This window comes from Cucurbita maxima, unplaced genomic scaffold (genome assembly GCF_002738345.1).
Source record: "Cucurbita maxima cultivar Rimu unplaced genomic scaffold, Cmax_1.0 Cma_Scf00016, whole genome shotgun sequence".
Taxonomy (NCBI): domain Eukaryota; kingdom Viridiplantae; phylum Streptophyta; class Magnoliopsida; order Cucurbitales; family Cucurbitaceae; genus Cucurbita; species Cucurbita maxima.
In genome coordinates this window covers 4,520,779-4,544,597 of record NW_019272032.1, presented here as the reverse complement: position 1 = coordinate 4,544,597, position 23,819 = coordinate 4,520,779, and the positions used below count along the sequence as shown (strand labels likewise).

At 34.8% G+C, this 23,819-nt stretch overlaps 6 protein-coding genes and 1 pseudogene across 6 annotated transcripts; 2 read left to right on the top strand and 5 right to left on the bottom strand.

Moving 5' to 3' along the window:
• Window positions 1-430: 430 nt before the first annotated feature.
• LOC111491594 (acid phosphatase 1-like) lies at window positions 431-1,917 on the bottom strand. The gene is made up of 3 exons (XM_023140564.1): window positions 1,442-1,917; window positions 1,045-1,254; window positions 431-672 (listed from the first exon to the last, which is right to left on the bottom strand). The coding sequence occupies exons 1-3, from the start codon at window positions 1,822-1,824 to the stop codon at window positions 495-497; spliced, it is 771 nt and encodes a 256-aa protein (XP_022996332.1). The 5' UTR covers window positions 1,825-1,917; the 3' UTR covers window positions 431-494.
• Window positions 1,918-6,020: 4,103 nt separating this feature from the next.
• LOC111491505 (60S ribosomal protein L23) lies at window positions 6,021-7,749 on the bottom strand. Its single transcript, XM_023140444.1, has 4 exons — window positions 7,591-7,749; window positions 7,159-7,443; window positions 6,574-6,615; window positions 6,021-6,272 (listed from the first exon to the last, which is right to left on the bottom strand). Exons 1-4 carry the CDS (start codon window positions 7,601-7,603, stop codon window positions 6,190-6,192), a joined length of 423 nt encoding a protein of 140 aa, XP_022996212.1. The 5' UTR covers window positions 7,604-7,749; the 3' UTR covers window positions 6,021-6,189.
• A 425-nt stretch (window positions 7,750-8,174) lies between these two features.
• LOC111491595 (F-box protein At1g52495-like) lies at window positions 8,175-10,702 on the bottom strand. The gene is made up of 2 exons (XM_023140565.1): window positions 10,542-10,702; window positions 8,175-9,384 (listed from the first exon to the last, which is right to left on the bottom strand). The coding sequence occupies exons 1-2, from the start codon at window positions 10,680-10,682 to the stop codon at window positions 8,296-8,298; spliced, it is 1,230 nt and encodes a 409-aa protein (XP_022996333.1). The 5' UTR covers window positions 10,683-10,702; the 3' UTR covers window positions 8,175-8,295.
• Window positions 10,703-11,796: 1,094 nt separating this feature from the next.
• Window positions 11,797-17,332, bottom strand: LOC111491253 (homeobox-leucine zipper protein ROC5-like). Its single transcript, XM_023140078.1, has 9 exons — window positions 17,258-17,332; window positions 14,758-14,947; window positions 14,269-14,544; window positions 13,791-13,898; window positions 13,481-13,693; window positions 12,996-13,170; window positions 12,624-12,865; window positions 12,431-12,550; window positions 11,797-12,347 (listed from the first exon to the last, which is right to left on the bottom strand). Exons 2-9 carry the CDS (start codon window positions 14,911-14,913, stop codon window positions 11,988-11,990), a joined length of 1,650 nt encoding a protein of 549 aa, XP_022995846.1. The 5' UTR covers window positions 14,914-14,947; window positions 17,258-17,332; the 3' UTR covers window positions 11,797-11,987.
• Window positions 15,219-16,177, top strand: LOC111490983 (annotated as a pseudogene).
• Window positions 17,333-18,184: 852 nt separating the features above from the next.
• LOC111491542 (cysteine-rich repeat secretory protein 3-like) lies at window positions 18,185-19,897 on the top strand. The gene is made up of 2 exons (XM_023140495.1): window positions 18,185-19,136; window positions 19,474-19,897. Exons 1-2 carry the CDS (start codon window positions 18,395-18,397, stop codon window positions 19,599-19,601), a joined length of 870 nt encoding a protein of 289 aa, XP_022996263.1. The 5' UTR covers window positions 18,185-18,394; the 3' UTR covers window positions 19,602-19,897.
• A 1,055-nt stretch (window positions 19,898-20,952) lies between these two features.
• Window positions 20,953-23,819, bottom strand: LOC111491492 (mitochondrial import receptor subunit TOM9-2-like). Its single transcript, XM_023140416.1, has 2 exons — window positions 23,368-23,819; window positions 20,953-21,040 (listed from the first exon to the last, which is right to left on the bottom strand). The coding sequence occupies exon 1, from the start codon at window positions 23,720-23,722 to the stop codon at window positions 23,405-23,407; it is 318 nt and encodes a 105-aa protein (XP_022996184.1). The 5' UTR covers window positions 23,723-23,819; the 3' UTR covers window positions 20,953-21,040; window positions 23,368-23,404.

Below are 23,819 nucleotides of genomic sequence, written 5' to 3'. Positions count from 1 at the left end.
TTGAAGGATATTGTGAAGAAATTGGAACATGAAGCAGATTCCATATATCAAAATTTGCAGAATAAGAGACAGATTCTTTTAATATAAAGATGTTTCCCTTTGCCAAATTCCATTTGTTCAAGTTCTTCATGAAAGTTCATTGTGTTAAATAATTTAATTATTTATTATCCTTTTAAAAGCCAAGTGTCACCATAATGTTGCAATACAATATTTTCTATCACATCACAGTTTTCCATTTGATAATATAACACCAACCCAGAATGTTAGTTGTAGCCTCAGTTTAAATTTCCAAAAAAAACTCACAAATTTATTAAATACAAAATTGAAAATTTATTTATATTGAAAAATATTACCAGACACTAAATTAATATATATAAATATATATGTCTTTTTCGCTTAAAAATATAAAATATGAAATTATATAAAGAAAGAAATAAAAATATATAGAGTATTTTATGTGTCACATAAGACATGAAAATAGATAAATATTGAGATTAGGCCACGTAGTACATGGAATTGGGGAGTTTGAATCTTCTATCAGCAGTGGGAAGGCCTTCAAAGCTGCTCCATTGGTCACCAACAATGCCCCAAATGTGGTAGCCTTCATCAACAAGCCTTTGCCTTGCTTTTATTTTGTATTTTTGCACTTCTTTTCCTTCATCTTCAAGACCCCTGTTCATCATCACCAAAAATTTTAATAAATTATAGTTAAATTACCATTTTAACCTTTTAACTTTTATTTCCTTTTGTATCTACAAAATTATTTGATATTTTTTAATATTCACATCTTTATTGGAGGCATAATTAAAAATTTAATTCTTTTTTAATTCTTTTTGAAAATTTAAAAATGCTAATATTTAATCTTTTTTAATTTAACAACATTTGAATTCATTCAAATTTTTTAACCTCGACAAAACTACATATTAATTATTATTGAACTATACTCATTTTAGTTAATATCGGTTCATTTAATATTCTAACATCTTTTCGAAAAAGTTTCTCTTTTAAAGCATAACTTACAATATGAGAGAAAAAGAGAGATACCTCAAAGTGAGAGCAGACCATCCATGGAATCCAACTTGGATGAGATTATCAACCGTTGGAGATCTAAGATCTTCCCCTCTTGAAGATATCAAAAAGACTTTAATCCCTTTGTCTCTTATAAGATTGAAGAGCTTCAATGTATGCTCAAGAGCTGGTGCCTTGCTGCTTCTCATCCACTCTTCTATGTCTGTTTCATTCAACTTCTCTCCTCTGTTTACATGTTATCGTAAATTATATATAAATTTCACGAGAAAAGCTACAAGTGAAGTTTTTCTTACTACCCAGTTTTTAATTTTTAAACAAAAACGTTAGCAAACACGATCATATATTACTCTAGGCATCAACTCTATAGAGCTTTCAAACGTGCAATATTAGTGGCATTGTCGAAGTGACTCACCCGAAACCGTGTTTCTTGTAGAAAGGAATGTTGGACAAAAGGGTATCATCAACATCAAAGATCCAAGCATCAGTGCCGTCACCTTCAAGGTTGCAACAAGTGCTGAGATAAAGCTTGACCTCTTCAATTGCCCTCTCAGAATCAGCAGTGTATTGGGAAGATGTCATGTACTTCTTGATATGGCTAATGCATTCTTGAGGCACAACTTCAAAGCCTTTAACATTGTTTAGCTCAACATTCACCCTCCAACTTTCACAATAAACTTTCAAGCTATCACCCAAATCCAAATGGCTCTTTTTTGGCCTCAAAATGTTCCAATCTCCACTAGCAAATGGTGCCAAAAGGGCTGAGAGAAGAAGCCAAAATGGCACAAGATTTGCCATTGCCAAAGTGGATGGGATTGTGGGGGGAAGGGTTATTGGAGGGCTTTCTTCAAGAGAGAATGGAGATAAGAGTCTGTGGGGTAAAGTGGAGTCGAGGAAATTTATGGGAGAAGGATTGCTTATTAGCTGTGGGACTAATGAGAGCTAATTATAGCCATGTGTACAAAAAGGCTATTGGGTGTGCTTGACAACTGGATTTTGCCCCATTTCTATGCTTGATTGAAGGGCTGCTTGCGAAATAGCCATTAAAAAAAAACAAACAAAGTTCCATTAATATATTCTTAGTACAACAACTATAGCGTAACCGTATAAGCTTTCTGTTAATAGATATTATCTGTTTTGACTTATTACGTATCGTCGTCAACCTTATGGTTCTAAAACATGTCTGTTAAGGAGAGGTTTCTCATACTCTTATAAGCAACGTTTCGTTCCCCTCTCTAATGGAATATCACAATCCACCTTCCTTAGGGGCCTATCGTTTGATGTTTGACTCTGATACCATTTGTAACGGCACAAACCCACCACTAGCAAATATTGTCTGTTTTGGTCCATTATGTATCTTTGTCACTCTCACGATTTTAAAGTGTGTCTGTTAGGGACAATTCCGACACTTTTATCAGCAATGTTTTGTTCCCATCTCCCCTCTCCAATAGGATCTCACAATCCACCGTGTGGTGTTTGACTTGATATCATTTGTAACTATTCAAACCTACCACCAGAAGATATTGTCTATTTTGTCTCATTATGTATCTTAGTTAGCCTCACGATTTTAAATGTGCCTGTTAGAGAAAATTTCTCATACCCTTATAAGCAATATTTTGCTCCCCTCTCCAATTGATGTGGAATCTCGCCGGAGCCATATGATTTGCATACCCCTGGCTTATTCAAAAATATATATCTTAACCAACCTGCCTAATTATTTCTATGTGTTATTCGGTGCTTTTAATGCTAGAAATATAGTGGAGCCAAAGTATTATAGAAAAACCCAAAATACAAAGACTATAAATGCAATTAAATCCCTCAATCAAAGGGTGAGGAGGGGCCTCATACTCAACATTATTATTAAAGATGAGGATACAAAATAGATAAGTTTTAGTTTGAAGGCCATCAAACTAGACATTATTATTGCAAATAGAGAGAATTCAAATACATGATTGTTTAGATAGATGATACAATATTTTAACCAATTAAACTATACCACACGTGACGACAACATTGTGCACCAATCAATGGATACAAATAAAGTAAAGACATTTAAATGGTAATGGGAAATTTTGTAGGTAAGATTGAAGTTGAAGACAAACAAGTAATCTGTGCACTTTTTGACTTAAGATTTGCAAGGAAACAAAAGGTAGAAAAAGTTCACTACAAGCTTTGAAGGGAATCTTTCTTAGTCTATCTTGTGGCCCACCCAAAGGAACAAAGACAAAAGATGGTGGACAGAAAAGCAAGGGGCCAACATTTACCCACTAATTTTACCCTAATCACTAATGTGTACTCAAAAATAAAAACATGAAAGTGATATGGTTTTGGGTGAATTAAAAAAAAAAAATTACCCCAAAAACTTTATCAATTCTCTTTAACTTTAAATTTAAATAATTTCATTATAAAAACTATTTTGCAATATTTTAAAGAAAAATTAATAAGGGTGAGTAATCTTTAGCTTTCCAACTTCTCACAATCCAATATTATGGGGTTAATATAGTTCTGATATCATTTGTAACGGTTCAAATCTAATGTGAGATCTAACAATGGAGTGTCTAGCGTCCTCGTTGGCACATCTTTCGATGTCTAGCCTATATCATTTGTAGCTCAAGTCTACCGTTAACCAATATTGTCAACTTTTTCCTGTTACGTAGGGTCGTTAGTCTTACGTTATAAAATTCAATCTGTTTGGGAGAGGTTTTCAGGATAGTTCCACTTCCAACAACAATTTAGGTGGAAAAAAAAAAAAAAAAATCAGCAATCCTCAAGGATGCAGGCAACAACCAAGATACATTTATGAATTATGTGAGAGAGAGAGAGATCTAAGCAATAACTATGAGGGAAAAAATCATACAAAATCTGTAATTACTGCATAAACTTATGAGCAAATAATTGAAAGCAAAAAACAGACAACAATGAAAGGCAGAAATAATTGAAGAGCAACAAAATTGGGTGAAATTAAAAAAGTTTTCGAGCACTTAACAAATTTGATAATTGGAAGGCAGAGAAGAAAGAGGTAAGGATATGCAAAAAACCCCATCTCAGAGTTAATTACATGAACAAAAAAAATTCCCCATCTATCTCCCAAACAAAACAAACCCATTTTACAGTTCTTCTTTATGGTAAGAACCCATCGAAGACCCTTCATTATTCCACAATTTACAGAAATGGGTATCAAAAGAAACAAGAAAAATCACCACAAAAACAGAGAGAATTCAAATTCAATGAAGCAAGCCATCATCAAAGTTAAGAGAATAGCTTTGAAGATCATAACTGTACTGAACTGTTCTCTTTTGCAGTCTCAAGTTGTGCTTCCACTGATACTTGAGCTTCAGAATCAAGTGTCTCAAAGAAGATGAACAGCTCAAAGGAGGCGTTTTTGAATCGCCCACGTAAGAAATTGAAGACCCAGAATTTGCAATTCTGTTTCCAAGCCTTAGGAATTGCCATTTCCACAAACTAAACCCTAGAACTTTCATTTTGGGGCCTTCAGAATTGGAGAGAATTTGAGAGAAATGAAGGGAAAAGCCAAAAGGAAGAAATTTTGAGATGATACCTTTTTTTTTCTTTTTTCTTTTTCTCTGGAAGGACAGATCTGGTCCCAAAATTGAGAGAAATGAAGGGAAAATGAAGAGATTTTTTTTCCTTTTTATTTTTTGCAGTTGAGGACAGGGTTGGTCCCAATTTTGCTGAGAGGGTATTAAAGGACTGAGAGCTGAAATGAGGTAATGTCAGAATCATCAGTAACGCCAGCAGCACTAAGGGGGAAAAAAAGTTGAGGCCTTTTGTGGTATTTTCGTTTGAACTTTGTTGAAATCTCTCATATGCTAATACTTATGGTTGCGTTTTAACGTTTGAATGTGTCTGGTCTATTAGAGGGAATTTTACATAACATTAGAAGAAATGTTTATCTTTTAAGTCTTTTGTAGTTTCAATGTTTTTTTAGTAGGTTATCGGTTGCAATCAAGAGGAAGTTTACACACCCTTAAAAATAATATTTCCTTTTTATATCTACTATCCACTTGTGATATTCTCTTTTTCACTCCAGGGATGGGTTTAAAAAAAAGAAGAACTTTTTACTTTCCTGAAAACTGCAAGTTGGGGAAAAAAAAGGGTTTAAAACAATGTCCCTTGGCAAAAATTTCTTACCCAACTCCTACTGTGGCAGCGGAGAAGAAAGTAGGGAACAATTCACTCAGACATGAATTTTTGGGTATGCAGAGAGTAAAGGAGATGGAGAAAGCATAAATAAGTCTACTTTTTTTATGCTTTTTTTGGTTCGTAAATTACGTGTAAAGTAGAGTGAAGTGTGGCAGAAGGATATGGAAAAGATGACATGATTCCTGATCCTCGTCAGATTGCCATGAAATGGGTTTCAGCTCCACCCCATTCTTTCTGCAAAAATATTTAATAACGAATAAAACACACATCTTCTTACTAATTTTTAATTCTTTTCACCGACAATTTTATTTTTTAAACAAATTGTTATTATTTTTAAATTAGGAAAAATATTCTCAATTCCTGAAAGAGACCAGATAGGGACTTCAGTTCATAAACTTCTAAAATCTAGTAATGCAATTGAAGATGATAATTATTTCCTTCTTTCTTTTTTGTAGAATTTCCAAATGTTCCAAGTGTTCATCGAATGTCCTAGTTTTTATAGAAAACAAAATCTAATTTTATCAACGATCCACGTATGGAGGAAGAATCACGAATCAATCAATCAGAGAGGCATATATGGGCATCAAGCAAACATGGAAATGGAAACTTATCTAGTTTTTCCTGTTCCTGATTCTTATCGACTTATGTGAGGGGAAAATTTTACGTTCAGAATTAAGGTACCTCGTTAATTCCCGAGATTGTGAGATCCCACAACCACAACCCTCACTGCAATGCCGAGAAATGATAAGGTTTCCTCCCGATCATTTCCTTCCCTACCCTGCAAACAATCTGATAGGGAGACTTTTGAATGGGTACCAGAAATCAAATCATGGGCACAAATTAACTTCATCTATAGAGATAAAACACATCGAGTATCAACCAAAACTCACAACGATAATTTCTTGTCAAGATAAAAGTAAGTTATTCCCAACAATGAAATTTAATCATATAATCCTAGCCTATAGAAGGATAAAAACGACAATTCACTTGATTTGATGGTCAAACAATGGCATTAGCAGCACTTGCAATTCTCGGCCAGAGATCCGCACATTCCTTTCCAATTGGGCCTGTTATAGCTGAACCTGCGAGACCCAATAAAATAACCATTCAAATCCATGAAAGCAAAATAAACGAAAGTATGAAAGCCAGAACACCTCCAAAATTATCAGTACTCTAAAACTACATTTCTAGTTAAGTAAGGTCAAATACAAGGATATTTACGGTGCATTGTTCCAGAGAAATAAAACATCAACAAAAGTAAAATATCAAGGGCGTGGTGATTTCTCTTCTTCTAATGTAAATGAACACAGAAGACTAACATGTTACATATCATTTTCTAGATCACATATGAACTATATACATTAAAAAAGGAGAAGATCATACCTTTCATCTCTCCTTTGGGATTCACGATGACACCAGCGTTATCTGCACAACGAAAAAGACTCTTAATCAACAACTATATAATTCAATTTTATATGGGTGAAGACATGAAACAGTCCCAAAAAAATGACAACAATATGATACTAAACACATAACCCGATAGCCATTCTTATACTGAAAACGTTACTACTAGATCGCATAGTAAGCCATTTAATCCAAAGTGAAAAATGAAGATATTCGCTTCTCTGAATAACCTTTTCCATCGAATTAAAATAGAAAGCACCAAAATTACTCCCAGTAACAATCTACACAGACCATGTTTGTATGAAACTAAACTAACGGAGTAATAGGATTTTCTTAACCCAAATTTCATCCACAACACATAAAAAACAGAAATAATCCACATTTTAAGATAGGTTCAATCACAAAGAATAACCGCCGATACTACATCCAATATCAACAATCCAACCGATCAATGTTAACTAGAACGATAACTATATGCCTACACAAACTAACCTAAACGCAAGATAACATGGTATAAAAATGATCGGAAGCGAAATACGACAGATAATTTAAGTAGTGAATTACCTTCGAAGTACATAAAGACACCATCCTTTCGGCGCCATGGCTTGCGCTGCCTGACAATTACAGCAGGCAGCACCTTCTTCCTGAGGTCAGGTTTTCCCTTCTTGACCGTCGCCATGACCATGTCACCAACACAAGCAGATGGCAGACGGTTGAGGCGGCCCTTGATCCCCTTCACCGAAATGATATAGAGGTTCTTAGCTCCTGTGTTATCGGCACAGTTCACTGTAGCCGCCACAGGAAGACCTAGCGACATCCTAAATTTATTCCCGGCGGAACCTCCCCTACCTAAATAGATACACAGCAATAAAAAAAATCTCAAATCTAAGAGTATGAAAACAGTAGCAAAACAAAGATCGAATCAACTAGTGCGTTTACAGTTACATATAAAGAGAATGTCAGGAACAAAATGGAGATAGAACGATCAAACCATACCTCGCTTCGACATTGTCGATGGGCTCTCTAGCTGCCTTCTCTATCCTCCGATCAAGAAAGCAAATGAAAACAAATGCGGTTCTTAATATATGAAAGACGACGGCACGGAGTCTACGTTTTCTGGGGTTAGGGTTTCAGTCGATGTGTCTAAACGCAGTTCTTTACTGTCCTTTCCGTGTTTTGCTAAGCCCGTTTCACATGACTTAATACGACATCGTTTCGTTGATTAATAGGAAAACTAAAACAAACTTAACCCTAAATTAACCAAATTAATCATTTTTAGTGTAGGTTCAAATATCAAACATTTACCATTCACAATTAATATTAATATTTGTTATAAACATCAAATATTTTTAATTTTTGAAATAATCTTAGAAATAATCTTAAAATATTTTTAATTTTTGAAATAATCTTAGAAATAATCTTAAAAGGAGAATTGCTATTATCCAAGAATTTGATCAGATTGATGGGACAAAATATATATATATATATATATATATATAGATTTGGGAAGAAATCAGGTCAAGGAAGAAAGCAATAATGATAATAGTCAATGAAATGAAACATTGAAGCAAAATGTGAAGACTCAAATCTACACGAGTGACCATGAGTGTTATTGAATAAAGCTTAACGGGTGGACACGTCCTAACCGAGTTGGTAGAGGTTTAAATATCTGGGCTCTACTCATTACGAACATTACAACAATCAACCAAGCTGAACACACTCGTAAGGTAAGAACATGAAGTCAGAAACATCCGTACATCCCAAGCTCTCATCAAACCGGTGAACAATCTCAACTTTCGCACTTCCAATATCACAACAAACCACTACCTCCGTCGTGTTCAAGTAAATCCTTTCCGAATCCCATGCCTGAAACCCCACAATCCCAACAATTCTCCGCCCAACCGCCGCCGTCGCCGCCCTTGCGCACAAGGTGTTTGCGATAATGCCAACGAGACTTTCAACGTTTAATCTACTCTTCAAACCCCACAAAGACGAAGCCTTATCCTGAAGAATCCAAATCTCAATAACCTCGCCGTTGGTCGACGCCATTACCACCTCCCCACCCGCGACGGCGAGGCAACGGGAGAATACTTCCCGGCGATACTCCGGTTCCTCAAATGGAAATCCCACTTTCAGAAACTCGTTTTTTAGCAAATCGAAAGCGTAAATCATCGATCGAAACTCCAGCCAATAAAACACCCCGTTTAGAACCACCGCCGACGGACCTTCGAAGGGCAAAAACAATGAATCGATCGCCAAATTGAAGGCCAAGTGCCGCCATTCCCCTGTTTCAGACGAGAAAATCTCCATCGGTTCGAGCCCTAAATTCCCAAATCGAAGAATGGTGAACGAAACAGAATCATGGGAATGGAATCCGATCTTAACGCCGGTGAAGAGATTCCTTGGTTTTGGGATTGGAATCAGGCGATTGGAGGCGGGATTCCAGACAGAGTAGTTGACAATAGGGTTTTGATTGGATTTGCCGCAGAGAAGAAGACCGTTGCTAGAGGAAATCAGTTTATAGAAATGGGTGTTGAGAATATTGAGAGAGGAAGGGAAGAAGTGAATCGGGACGCCATTTTTGCTGATGGTGGAGCCCTGAAAGAAGAAGCCATGGTGCAGAGGAGAGGAAATGGCGGCATGAAGAAGGAGAGGTATGGTGGAAATATGGGTTTGCCAGAGCTTAGAGACGCAGTTTGCTTTAGCGAGAGATCTTAGAGAGAAGTGGCGAAGAATTTCAATTATGATGTCCTCTGGTAAGTGGCTGCTGCTGTTCATCGCCATGGCTTCCTGATGAAGAAGAAACCAAGATTTTAGAACATATGTATATTGAATTAAATCTTGGAGAAAAAGAAATCAACAAATATTTTTAAATATGTATATAAAATATTAAATCTCGGAGAAAAATAATTCAGTCTTTCTTGCCAAGTCGGAGAGATGTATCGTTTATTACTCCGCACTTTTCAATTAGCCCACATAATAAAAAATACCTATAAATTATTAATTTTAGTTCAATAAAATAAACATTATAATTATAGACGTTTTTAGAATTTATTTAGTCAATTTGATGGTTTTAAATGCTGATTATTTATTATTTTCATTCATTTTCATGATGGAAGAAAGATGAGATAGAATAAGCAATTTTGAGTAAGAATATTTTTTAAATATTTTTGAAGAAGAGTATTTATAGTTTTGAAAATAACAAAATATTTTTGAAATTCAGTGAGAGTATCTTTTAGTTTTTAAAAAATATTAGAGGTCTTTTTTAAATTGGAATTTTCTATAATTAGCTATTTTGATATTTAGTTAGTTAAAGATTGTGTTTAAGTTTTTATTTATGTCTTAGTCATATACTAATTACCTTCTCGAACTCGATTGAGAAAAATAAAATAAAAACTAATTTAATTTTTAATATAAATATGGTGAATTTTGAGATTTTTATTAATTGGTGTTATACATTAATTTCATACCAACATCCTTAAACTAGTAGGTTTTAATTAGAGATGCCCACGAGATGTGGTGGGGACAAAGAAACCTTCTTAGTTCCCATCCTAGCCATTTCCAAAATTTTCATTTAATGCTTCCCTAGCTAATATTTCATTTTAAAGTTTTCAATAAATATAATCTTTATAAAAAATTATAATAAATAAATATTATATATATATATATATATATATAATATTTTATCTAACATTATGTCTAAAATTTCTAATTTTAATATTAAAACATAATCTTTAATAATAAAAAAATATTTTAATTTAAATATTAAAATTAGAATCTCAAAATCAACTAAATTATTTCTTTTTAATATTGCAATATAAACACGGTCGTTTGGGTTTGATTAACCTTTGTTTAAGAATTCATTTATCTAACCTACACTTATGTTATAATTAAATAAATAAATAAAGGGCGGTATTTATTCATCTAAAATAAGAAATTGTTCTTACTCTGGCAGCGGATGAAACGACGGCGGTTTTGGTCAGCATCTGAAATTCCGGCGATAAACAACGACGGAGGAAGTGGAGGAGCCGCCGATGGTTGCCTGAAGCTTGGTCGTTGAATAATGGTTTAAAGAGCAATAGGCTCATTTGTAATGGCCAAAAGGGGAAGTTCCATATAAAGAGAGGAGCAATGCACTCTCAATCGGTATCTAATGAGGAAATTATTAAGTTTTTTCCTTGTTAAATATGGAGATGTTGGAGGGAATTGTGACCTTTTTTTTTTGTCCTTTTCTGTTATCTTGAATCTTTTAAGAAAATTATTAATTATTAAAAAAAACTAATTATTTCAAATTAGGAAGGCAATAAGTGTCTTAGTTATGGAAACTAATTACTATTTGTTTTATTAAATAAGTATAACAATTGGTCCAGGCATGCTTCCTTTCTTTAATTATATCTTTTTAGGTCAACTTGTTCCCAAGCATGATTCATTGCCATCTCTATTATTATGCATTTAATATTATTCTTCACCAAAAAAAAGAATTATCAAATTTATTTATTATTATAAATTTAAATTGGAGAAAATACTATTTTGTTAGTATACTTTCAATTCCATTCCACTGATAATAACAGGTCAACTAAAAAATATTGATTGAATTAATATAAAGTGATAAGTAGGTTAATAGGCTAATGCCACACAAATTTAATAATGACCGTATTCTACATCATTAATAATTTTCTAAAAATCATATATTTGATGTAATAAATAACAAATGTCGATGGTAAACACAAAATAAATTGTACCACGAATAATCTATATCTATATCATATGGGTTCACCTCTCCCATTAACTTATAAAATAAACTTAATATATTGAAAATAAACACCAAAATAAAAAAAAAAATTAAGATGCATAAGCCTTTTTGGCGACAAAACCGAGCTTGAATCATTATTTTATGCCCAAAAAGCTTCTAACTTTCAAGTTGCACAACAAACAACACTCCAACTTTGGTCAAACATTCTTGAAAGGAGAGAATACTCTTTAATTGAGCTGTGTTAAAAGAGTGGTAAGGAGAAGTGTTTGTAAGATTTTAAGACTATGAAATTAAACTCATAAATCACATAAAAATTATTTAATTGGAACTTAACTTCCAAGATTAGTAAAAATTACAAAAAAAAAACTCCCCATAGTTAATGAATAAACAAATTTACTAACCATAAAAACCCTCTTTCTTTTAGAGTATTGAAAGGATAATGTGCCAACATTCAACTAAATAAAAAAAGCAAGAAATGGAAACTCCCTACAAATTGAAGAAACAAACCTGCATAAATTGTAGCCTAGGACGTCATCATAGGTTCAATGCTAGTAGTAGAACGAATAGGGAAAAGAATAGAAACAATTGTGCATGAAAATGAAAGGTTTCCTCGTTACCTGAGTTTTATCCTACCTCACCATTAAAGGGTTGTAGTATTATTCCATTCAGAGTTCAGATCATCTTCAACGACGTTTGGAGATTGGATATGAGTTATCTGATCAACGACAGCATTCATGTAACCACTCATTTCTTCAATTACTCGATCAACTTTCATATTTTCGAGCTCTCGACGAATGCATATTGTCACCAACGACGCGTTGGACTGTAGACCTCCCGGTCCAGCAGGCATTATAGCAAAACCAGAAGGTCTCAGACACAAACTTTCCTTACAAAACCTCGGTATGAGAGAGAGATGAACATCTGCTTCTGACATTCGTGACGATATGACGAAGGAACAGTATTCATCCAATGAAGTCTCTTGTACGAAGAATTCAAGGGCCTGTTGCAAAAAACAAACATAAAATTGAAGTACAAAAGTTTTGGGGAAGTATCAGGTTGAGATGTTTATGTATAGAGAATCACCTCCACGACCTCGCCATCTCCTGTGTCAACTTTTGCACGTAAACTAATGCAGTTACTTTCATCTTGTGAGAAAAATACAACCGACGTCTTGAGCTGTGCCTGTGATTTTATGCTCAACCACTGTATGTAGTCATGTTAGGAAGCATTTTTCTGAATTGTTCATAATGTTTAAAACTCAAGCTAAGGAGCGTACCTGAAGTTTCACATTATTTGTGTCCATAAATGTTAAGAGTCTGAGGGGGGTTTGTGGGATATAAATGGTAGTTGAGGCAATGTAATCATTGGGATAGCCACTGCTATGTGCATTCATGTCTCTCAGGATCCTTACTTTATCATCAGAAAATAAATCCCAAGTTTTTTCCCTTGGAAAGGGACTAACTGTTTCTATATAGACTTTCCTCAGACTATCCCCAATTACCAAGAGATTTGGTAAACCTGTTATTCCATTAATCAAATAGTATTAGAATTTAACTTTTTTTTTTTAAAAAAAAAATGCAGATGCTTCAACGATGAACAATATTGAGAGAGCAGTCATGAACTTGGAAAATAAAAGCGTACACCATACCGTGGATTTCATCGAACATCTCTGAAGTTACTACCTTGCTACGTCTACGTTTCAAATTTTGTGATAACATGCTGACCCAGTGCTCTGCAGTTAAAGGAAAGTTCGAAGTGAATGTTGAGCATATATTTTTTGGGATATCAATCTCCTGTACCACTGAATTTTCAATCCATATAGCCTGTAATACAAAAAACAGAAAACAAAGGTCAAGCATTATAACTAAAATTTTGGAGTTTCAATCCTATTTTGGCCTTCTAATATCTACATTTAAATTTTTAAATGTTATACATACAGGGAAACGTATATATACTTTCATGTAGATTATTTTTTAAGTTCAATATTAGAGATTCGAACCTCTAACTTCTTTAATCAATCAAATATACGAGTTAGAACTCCATATCAATATTTTTCTTATTCATATATCATAAAAGTTGTGCGATAATACTCCAAAGCAGTTACTCAAAGATCATGGTATTCTGTAAACAAACCTCACAATGAAAACCACGCTGCCGAATGATCACTCCTGATGGCCTCCGCCTGTATGCAATATTCTGGGCAGGATCAGAGGTTGCATCATCGAAATAATCAGTGGACACATCGAAAATTGCCCATGTATCTGGCACGATCATTTTCTTAAATCTCAAAAAGCGAATTCTCCCTCTTGGCAGGTATTCAGCTGGCAGTCTAAACTCGGCATTGACCTATCACATGATAAAGTTAATACGTTTTGTTTTCCATGTTGACGAGTTATCTCATCCAGCGTCTACGAAGAAAAATGGGATCGAGCAGGTTGGTTACCAGTATCACTTCCAAAGTATCTGTCGTCCATAATGTTTTCAAAGGAGCGACAACAGCTTCCTCTGATCCATAACAAATTATGTTGGAAAACATTGAAGCCCATCGCTCCTGTAAATAGTGTGGATTATGTAAGAACATATACAAAAGATTAATGTAATTACAACTTTGGTCCCAATGAATTTCATTCTTATAGTTTGATAAAATCTAATAAATAGTTTCTATGGTTGGATAAAAATCTCATAAATTGTCTTAAAGACAAATTATAATACATTAAATCATATTAACTAAATTCTAACTTTCTTGGATCGATTTGTAACTTAACCAAATATTAAATATACATATATCACAAACCTATCACTTTTTAACTTACAAAAATTTTGGCCCAAAACAAAATAAACAAATGATCGAATGTGGTATGAAAGAACTTACACGGCAGATGAGATTATAGAGAATCAAAGCCAGGTTAAGGATATCTTACCGCATCCATCATTATCGAGGCCAGCAAACGTGAAGTAACAGGGAAAACTACACTCACAACGGAGCATTCCACTATAGATCCCTGAGGTGGTGGAGTGTGGAACATCTCTTGTATATCCTCTACTGAACCTACCACTGGAGGATGGAAAACCCAAGCGTTTGCAGTGACAGCTATTGTCATGAATTCCTTGTAAGAGGCTTTCATGATATTATTTAACTTTTGCAGTTCTAGGAAGCCAAGTTCATCATTGGAAAGAATGTCCATCGAACACGAATACTGCAATGTCAATTCAGTTAATAATTCTACCACACACTAAGAGAATGTTTGGGATTGAATCAATCGATATATCGTTGAAATTTATTTTGAATGATTAAAAAGATGATTTTAACCATTTCAAAATTACGTCCAAACATGCCTTAATAGTAGTTCAGCAACCAACAAGTCTAGAACAACAAATAACAGTTGTTTGGTAGTAGAAGTAGAACATACATTTGAGATATTAGGTGAAACAACAGAGCCCATGTCAGGATCAGAAAGGCCATTTTCTGGACTATACTGTTCTCCCTGGTTATATTTCTGTTCCACAGATGCTTCTTGAATCAATTGCTCAGTCTTGGGCAACTTAGTTTCTGTCTCATGCTTCATTTCTGAGCTCTGATTTTCGCAAAGATCCTCCAGCCTATGGAATATTGAAGTGAAAAGAAAAAAAAAAAAAAAAAAAATCAACTAATTTGACTAAGTTTCTTCACACATAATTTGGATCAAAACTTGGTGATAAAACTCCAAATTGGATAACATATTTCCTAATGATCATATGCAAAATAAAATAGAAACTCAGTGAAGGCTCCAACAGAGAATGCTTGAAATCTTGAGTCATTCCCAATGGTGATTTCTCATAAACTGTCCAAGGATGATTCTAGGACAAAATAGGCCGATAAAGTCCTTGCGCTATGGTCATGTCCAAGGTCTTAATTTAGACTCATTGAATTATAACACCAGATACTTGTCTGGAGTATTTCTGAAGGAAAAGCCTCTCCGACAGCAAAGAGGGCACTGCCATTTACAGCTACAATTGAACTACCACTCAACGCAAAAAAGATACATTTTATAGTAGTAATCATGTATTTTTACAAAATTTAAATGGTTTATAGAAGACTACTTAATTACGCATATAAAAAACTATGAAGTGGACGAGTTGTAGTAAATTTAATGAATTCTCAGGACTCAAATCGTGGTGACAAATGGGTGGCGAAAGAAGCTAAAGGAGCTGATGATGGAGTTTCAGAGCCTAAGGCAGAGGATGATGACCGAGTACAAGGAAACGGTCTGGCAAAGATACTTCACGGTGACAGGAGAGCACCCGAATGAGGAGGTGACAGAGAAGATATTATTGAATGGCAGGGAGGAGTTTTTGGGGAGGGCGATAGAGGAACACGGGCAGGGAAAGGTGGCAGAGACGATGAAGGAGATACGGGTCCGACACGGGGTGGTGAAGGAGATAGAGAAGCGCTTGCTAGAGCTGCACAAAGAGTTTTTGGACATGGCCGTGATGGCGGAGACACAAGGGCAGGAAATGGATAACATTGAACACAATGTGATGAATGCTTCATAGTATGTTAGCGATGGGGCTATGGATTTGAAAACTGCTAAGGATTTGCAAAGGAATAGTAGGAAATGTATGTGTTTGGGGATTTTTCTATTGCTTTTGCTTATTTTGGTTGTTGTTATCCCCATTGCTGTTTGTTTTTTTAGTTCTTGTAAGATGGATCTTTCCATCTTTTTAAGAAATCACAAGTTCTTTGATTTCTTCATTGCATACACTACCTTTCCAAGTTCCATATCGGAAATTACAATTACCGAATACGCTGGATGCTCCTTTATCAAGTCAGCGTCAACAACGGACTGCTAAATATTTCCTGGAGAGGAACTGGGGGCAGAAGAAAGGAAGTCGAAGTAGACTGCAAAAATATATCTTTAACATCTGAAATCAGAAACTTGATTGTAGAAGCCAATCTAAAATTTTTACCATTTCTCTGTACCAATCTGAATTTCGAAAGTGTCAATAATATATTTTCTTATGAATTTGAATTAGTTTTGGAATTCTAAAACAAGTCCAGATTGCTCATCTCTTCACTGGTCGGAGAAACGCTACATTTTGATGGATAAGGCTCTGCTCATAATTTGTATCAGAATTGTAGGAATAATCCACTCTTACAACTCGAAACTAACACAGACGGAATTATTTTTCCAGAGATTAAAACCAAAATGTGACCCTCAGGAAACAGTATAACTTCAAGAAAAATAGCAATCAACGATTCAACACAAGTATAACACAATATTCAAAATTAACCGTGAATGCAGTATACTGCGCTTACTTCACTGTTCCAAGAAGTGTCAAGTGTGTGTGTGGTCATACTCTCATGCAATTTTATGCACGTCAACATTCGGATAGAAAAACATACTGATAGCTTAAGATAAACATTCCGGTAGGATACTTAAAGAAGAAGCGGAAAAGAAATCTATATATGCCTACAGCTTTCTCGACATTTTTGATCAAATGAACAAGAAAAAAAGAACCGTGCAGAACAAAGGAAAATGGAATTCGAAATCTCCATAGATCAGAACGTTTAGTACTTAAGCATTGTTGATTTACGTCACAATATAACCAGAAATCCCCCCAAAAAAACACCAAAGCGTCCATTGTCTTTCTAATTCACTTCTTTTTCTTTTCTAAAACAAAATTTTGTGCAGTCATCGTCTGAATAATCGATCGATGCACTCAAAATCATCCAGAAAATCAACAGATCAAATCAAAGAGAGAGTACATGAAAACGTTGGCTCACAGCGAAATTTCTAACGACAAAACAGGGAAATCGTAATTCCATTGGACGTTTAAAGAAATCAAAAACATAATTCACGGCGAATAAAATAGTTACGAAAGAAGAGCATATGATTATACTCTAAAAGAATCGAGGTCTAGTTCGAGCACCTTCTGAGTGATCGCTTTGAGCTTCTGAGATCTTTGACGGCAGAAAGAGAAAATAGGGAGATGGAGGAGGAGAGAGGGAAAAATGTTAAATGTAGTCCATATATAAAGCTTTGGGGTCTGTTAAGAATGCCAGGCACTTCCACCGGATTTTCCGGTTTCTCTTCCCTGATTTCGCCAAATTATAGAATTGGAACAATACTCAAATATACAAAAAAAAAAAAAAAAAAAAAAAAGTTTTATAATTTCCCTCTAAAATTGTTGGGGCAGTTTGATCCCATAAATTCTATAAATTTTATTTATTTTTTACGTTAAATTATAAATTTAATAATAAATTCTACCAAATATGCAGGTATATTTTAGTTATGCCGTATATCCTTTTTAATTTTGTAATTGGTAAAAAAAAAACTAAAATAAATTATAGAAATTAACGTGTTAAATTGTTATTATTATTTATTTTATTTTAAAATATATTGCCAAAATTATTTACATTATTAATTTTTACACATGAATAATGATCTAATTTGTGTGAATATTGTTAATATAATATCAATTGGTGTTCGCATTCTTTTTCATCTTATTTACACATCAACTTATTTATCTTGCTAGTTTTTTATTTTATTAAATAGTTTATTTTACTATTTTTGATAAAATATTTAGTAATAATTATATTGCATAGTACTTTTATATATGCTTTAAAAACAAAACTAAGTTTTGAAAAGTTNAAAAATTGTTTAAAAAATCAAAAAAAAAAAAAAAAAAAAAAAAAAAAGACAAAAAAAAAAACAAACGAAAGCTTATTTTTGTTTTTAAAATTTATCTAATAATGTTTGGCAAATGAAAAAATAAAAAAATAAAAAAATTGTATTTCAAATAACCCAAGGCTAATCGTCTCAGCTTGGCAGAAGCAGGTATGTGGAAGTGTACCAAAAGTCACAACGCAACAGAAAAAGAATGAGCAGCATGGACACTGACACCGACCGTCAATACAGCCTGCAAAACAGACCATATATAGCGAAACAGAAACAGAGCCCTTTCCCCTTCTAAGAACCATCTCCACAAATCCCTTTGAAAATCATGAAATTCCAATCCCAGTCTATGATTCCTTGAACGCAAAATAAGAAAAATTCGAATTCCCAAATGGCTTCTCTGCAAAAACCTCCATCTCTGTTCCTTTTCCTCTCAATTTCGCGCCTATTTTTCTTCGCCATGGCTGCCACAGACACCACATCCTTGGTTTTCAAGGGCTGTTCTCCGCAAAAATTCCAAGACCCATCTGGAATTTACGCCCAAAATCTCAAATCCCTCTTTTCCACACTGATTTCTCAATCTTCCCAGAAAGCCTTCTTCTCTACAAGCTCCGGCGATGGCGGAAATGCGATTCAGGGACTGTTCCAATGTAGAGGCGACCTCTCAATCCAACAGTGCAACGACTGCGTTAGCAAGATTCCGGCTATGGTGGACAAGCTCTGCGGCCAGGCCGTGGCGGCCAGAGTCCAACTCATCGGTTGCTATTTACACTACGAGGTCGCCGGATTCCGACAAGTTTCAGGGATGGAGTTGCTTTTCAAGATTTGTGGGTCGATTAAAGCCGTCGGAAGTGGGTTTGAAGAGAGGAGGAATACAGCTTTTGAAATGGTCGAAACTGGGGTAAAAAATAGCGGTGCTCTGTTTTACACTGGAAGTTATCGATCGCTTTATGTGTTGGGACAGTGCCAAGGGGATTTGAGCGGCGGCGATTGCAGCGACTGTGTGAAGACGGCGTCGGAGAGGGCCAATAGTGAGTGCGGTTACGCCATTTCCGGGCAGATTTATCTGAACAAGTGCTATGTCAGTTACAGTTACTACCCAAATGGAATCCCCAGCATATCATCATCTTCAGGTAATGATCAAATTTCAGAAATCGATAGAACCCTTTAATTCTTTGGTGTTAATTTTTTATATTCATCCATTTTCAGTAGTTCAAATTTCGCTTTCACATGTTGAACCTGAGAGAGAAATTGGGATGATTTTCATCTTCTTTTCTCTTTCTGATGCGTCTGTGAGAAATCATTGACTGAAAATTAAAGAATTTAGACCCACTTTGCTTTTGTTGAAAATGGACAAAAAGAGTGATTCAATATAAAAATATTTGGGCCATTTTCAATTCATGCAAGTATAGAATATACATTTCTTGGTGATGAGTATAATGGCACATTGATTGGGTTTCAATGGTGTAGGGTCTAGCCATAATACACAGAGAACGGTAGCCATTGCAGTGGGAGGCTTTGCAGCTTTGGCCTTTCTTATTGTTTGTTTGCTCTTTGTTAGATCAGTGATGAAGAAAAAAGGCAAACATGGAGGCTGATTTCTCGCTTTTTCACGGTCATTTTTATTTCATTACGTATCCTAGTATTGTAAATGAAGATAGAGCAGCACTTTTTTCATATATTTGTGAGGATTCGAGCCATTTTGTACACTTCTCGATTAGATGATGCCTTGTTTATAGATACAAGATCGGATATAGTCGAAACAATATGATTTCTACAAAGAATTTTGAATGGGTTGATTTTCATACTATCAGTTCATGGAAAAGAGATTAAAGTTTGGGGAAGATTACATGGAAAAAAAAGTGCAACAAAGAAAGAAAAGACATTTGTCTTCTTCTCACTTCCACAATCTTTACTTTAATCTCCTTTCTTATGCTTTATTTTTCTTTAGTTTGCAGCCATAACTTAAACAACAAGAATAGCTTTTTGTTTGTTCAGAGAAATTTCTAAAATTTTTAAGTTATTTTTTTTTATTAATTGAGGTATTAATATTATTGAACTCTATATCATTCTTAAATGATACTAACATGAATATAATAAATAAGAGCCGTACATCTTACCATAAATAAGAGTAGTACATCTTTCATTTATTAATTAATGTCTTAATGTTATTCGACTCTACCAGATAACATGAATGACATTAAATGAAAGCATTGTTCATATGATATGAATTACTTGGAAATAAGAAAAAGAGACCAAAAACAATCAACGAGGAACATGAAAGAATAAGATAAAAGAGAGATTGTATTCCTTTTTTTTCCTAATTATATTTAAGATAAATTATAAGTCAATAGATTTGATTAAAACATATATTTATAATAAACCAAGTGCAATTAAACAAAATTGTTATTTAAAGCACCCTTCAAAATATAAAATATATAAAAAAATTCAATAATTTTTTTAAAAAAAAAATTATAAGAAGGCATTCCAAACAATTTGTAAGCTCTTCCGGTTTAATTTGTATTCGATCTCTAGTCAATAGAAAAATAAAATTTTCTCTTCCTTCCTACATAAGCCTTAAATAAAGTAAAGATTCAATGGATTTTAGGCACGATTTGTCACATAATTAAAAATCAAACATGTAAGTACGAAGATAACCATGTAGAATGACCACATAAACATATACCGAAGATAATTTTTAACTATTTTTATAATTAGAAGAGTTCAATGAATAAAATAAATAAAAGATATACTATACTTGAGACACAAATTTTAAATTATCTATTGCTTGAAGAATTTTTTATTCAAAAAATTTAAAAAATTTAAACATATTTCAACTAATTAAAATTAAAGATTTCAAAAGTTGTGACACTACCGTACTACCAAAAGAATGACTTGAACAATTTTTCAACCTTTATGGCTGTGGCTGTCTGTCTTGAATGGCCAAACTTTTGCTTTTTATAAATGGACAAAGAGAGCCCAAAATGTCCATGATTGAGAAACCTTCCCCAATTATCTCCAGCACCAGAAATTTCATCTGAAGTTGCAATGAACCAATAAAGAGTTTAAATTAGGGCACATAAAAAATGTATAAACATATAGACAAGAGAGTATAAAGTCATTCTTCCTAATAAAAAGTAAGGATGCATCAGCAATCCAATTATATGACTTTTACTTCATACCTAAGAAAAGATCAAGCTCACCGTGAAGCTTTTTATAATTTTATTAGCCAATGCCTCGCAGGAACAACAAAATCTCACATATCTTCCTTCTTTTCTTCCCAAAAGAAGGGGGGAAATCAGCTTACTCTCTAAGCAATCAACTCCTAACTTTCTACCAAAAGCGTTTCACTTGTTCCCTTCAGAGAAAGAGAGTTCCATTTAGCATTATTTTCACGAGTTAACTGACTGAAGGGCTACTAAAAGGTCTCTTGGATGAGAAAATGTTGGATAGCTTCTATGGGGTGTAGGCCTCCCAAACGGTTATACACAGAGGCGTGCAAAAGTTACCTCAAGCCAAACATAGATAGGTCCTCGAGGTAAAAAGCCAAAGGGAGCTTGACAGACGGAACTACCCGTTGAGCATGAAGAAAAGTTGGCCTTAATGATCCAACAATGCCGAATGAAAGGGCTATCACTCAACGGATAAAAGTTAACAAGTTCAACCTAGCTTAGGTTAGAGAAAAGAAACGGTTTCATTCATCTTGTATATCATTGTGCAGTTCATTCTTAAACCCACCATGCATGAAGCTGAGATTACTAAGAATATAGCTTGGTAGAAGATCAATAAACCTGTCATACCAACAGTCGACCATTTCCTAAGAAGAATTGAAATGATGGTAAAGTAGCATACTGAGATCCCAAATCCTTCTTTACATACAACAGTATGGACAGCTTGCAGACTGTTCTAAGAGCCAGTTTCTGCAACCTGAAATCAGAATCGAGCAGTTTCCAGGGACATCCTAAGAATATAAGAGCATACAAGAGAGCTCACAAAAGGAGGCAACCTACAAGAAAGGCCTCCAATCAAGCATAACAAGATCTAAAGAATAATTACAAAAAGCCTTTACCACTGAAACCCAAAGAGAAGCATAGAATCACAGAGACCTCTCAAGCCCTTGAAAGATTATATTGTTTCTCTCACCCCAAAGCTCCTACAAGATAGTACACACCCCAGCTTGCCATAGTAGTTTTAACATGCACATGAAACAAGTAGATCTTTGCCCTTTTCTATCCAAAAATCCCATCTCGAGCAAGGACTAATATGCTAAGAGAGTCAGATAACAAGTATGATCAAATCCAAATTTCCCAACAACAGTGAGATGACTAGCATTTGTTTTTCCAGAAAACAAATAGAACCCTACAAGTTTCTCCCTTTCCAACCACCTGCACGAACCTATTCAATCAAATAAGCTAATTACCCTTCTAAAATCCTTATTTTGGGTAGCTACTAAATTAACTGAGCCACTTCGCTGAAACGTAACCATGAAGTTGATTTTAAGTTCAACACACCTCAAGCTCCTATAAGATTAAAAGTATATCCCATGCCTCGAGATAAAATCAACATAAGATAACTCCTACTTGACTATGACACTGCTGTTACCACATAAATACAGAAAAAATCATCCTAGTTCTGCATTTCCACTCACCAGCCATCCAACTCCCTTACGAAAAGAAAAATAATTTGAAGCTAAGAAGGTTGCTACTAAGATTTAGATTCCAAAAGACAATTCATCTCAATCTTTTCAATAATGTTTATTCTATAAGGAAATGACTGCAGTATGCTTATTATTTCCCCCCTACCTCTTTTAGAGAGGTTCCGGTTGCCAAAACTTAATTAAAACCAGATAAAAGGAAGGATACCCGAGCGACCCATGATAACTTAAAACTCCTTCCTAGTGAGATTGAACATATTTCTTCATTTACCGAACATGTTAGAAGGTTCAAATTCCCCACCCCTTGTATACATATATGCTATCGAACATCATTGTCAACGTAGATAAATGTGTATTATCTTTAAAATTCAACATCAACTTCATCCATTCAAAGTATTATGCGCCAGAGCTTAAAAGGGAGCAATGGACTCAAAATCTAGCATGGATCGTTTATTCTAAATCTCGTACCAAATAGGGCTTTGAATTGAAAGTATCTGTAAACCAATTCAGAGTGCCTTACAAACCATAACTAAAGAAAAACTCTTCTTGTTTCACCTAACATATCATCATCAGAAAAAAAGAGACAACCAGTTCCTTTCCAACTAGTTAATCAACAATCTCGGGACTACCGCTTAGCAAACTAATCGATCCGCAAGCTTAAATGACCTAATTAGAGGGCAAATGAGCTACTACAAGTGAGAAATGAATACCGATGGGCCTCCATCAAGTATCGACGCGACCAACAACTCACTTAAGCGGCGGGCCAACAGAAGGGGCTCCAAGAAGGCTAGCTTGCTGGAGCTCGAGCTCGTTCAGCTGCTGCTCGCGATCCATTTCGATGATGAGAGGGACGACAAGGACGAGGAAAGTGGTGCCGGCGATCCAGGCAGCTTTTCCAGTGCTCCGGAGGAGCTTCTTGGAGACGAAGACGGCGTTAGAAGCAGCCTCTCTTCCTCGAGTCACCGCTGAAGACTGGTAGAACCTGGAGATTATGCCATTTTTGTTGCCTTCGGCCTTGGACCCTCGCCGTTCCGGGAGAGAGACTCCGCCTTTTCGGGATGCCATTGCAGCGGAACTTCGAGAATGACCGGAACGATGGCGGCTGTGAGGGATTTTCACTTCTCCCTTCGTTTGTTTTGAATGACTGAATTGGTTCGAAGTC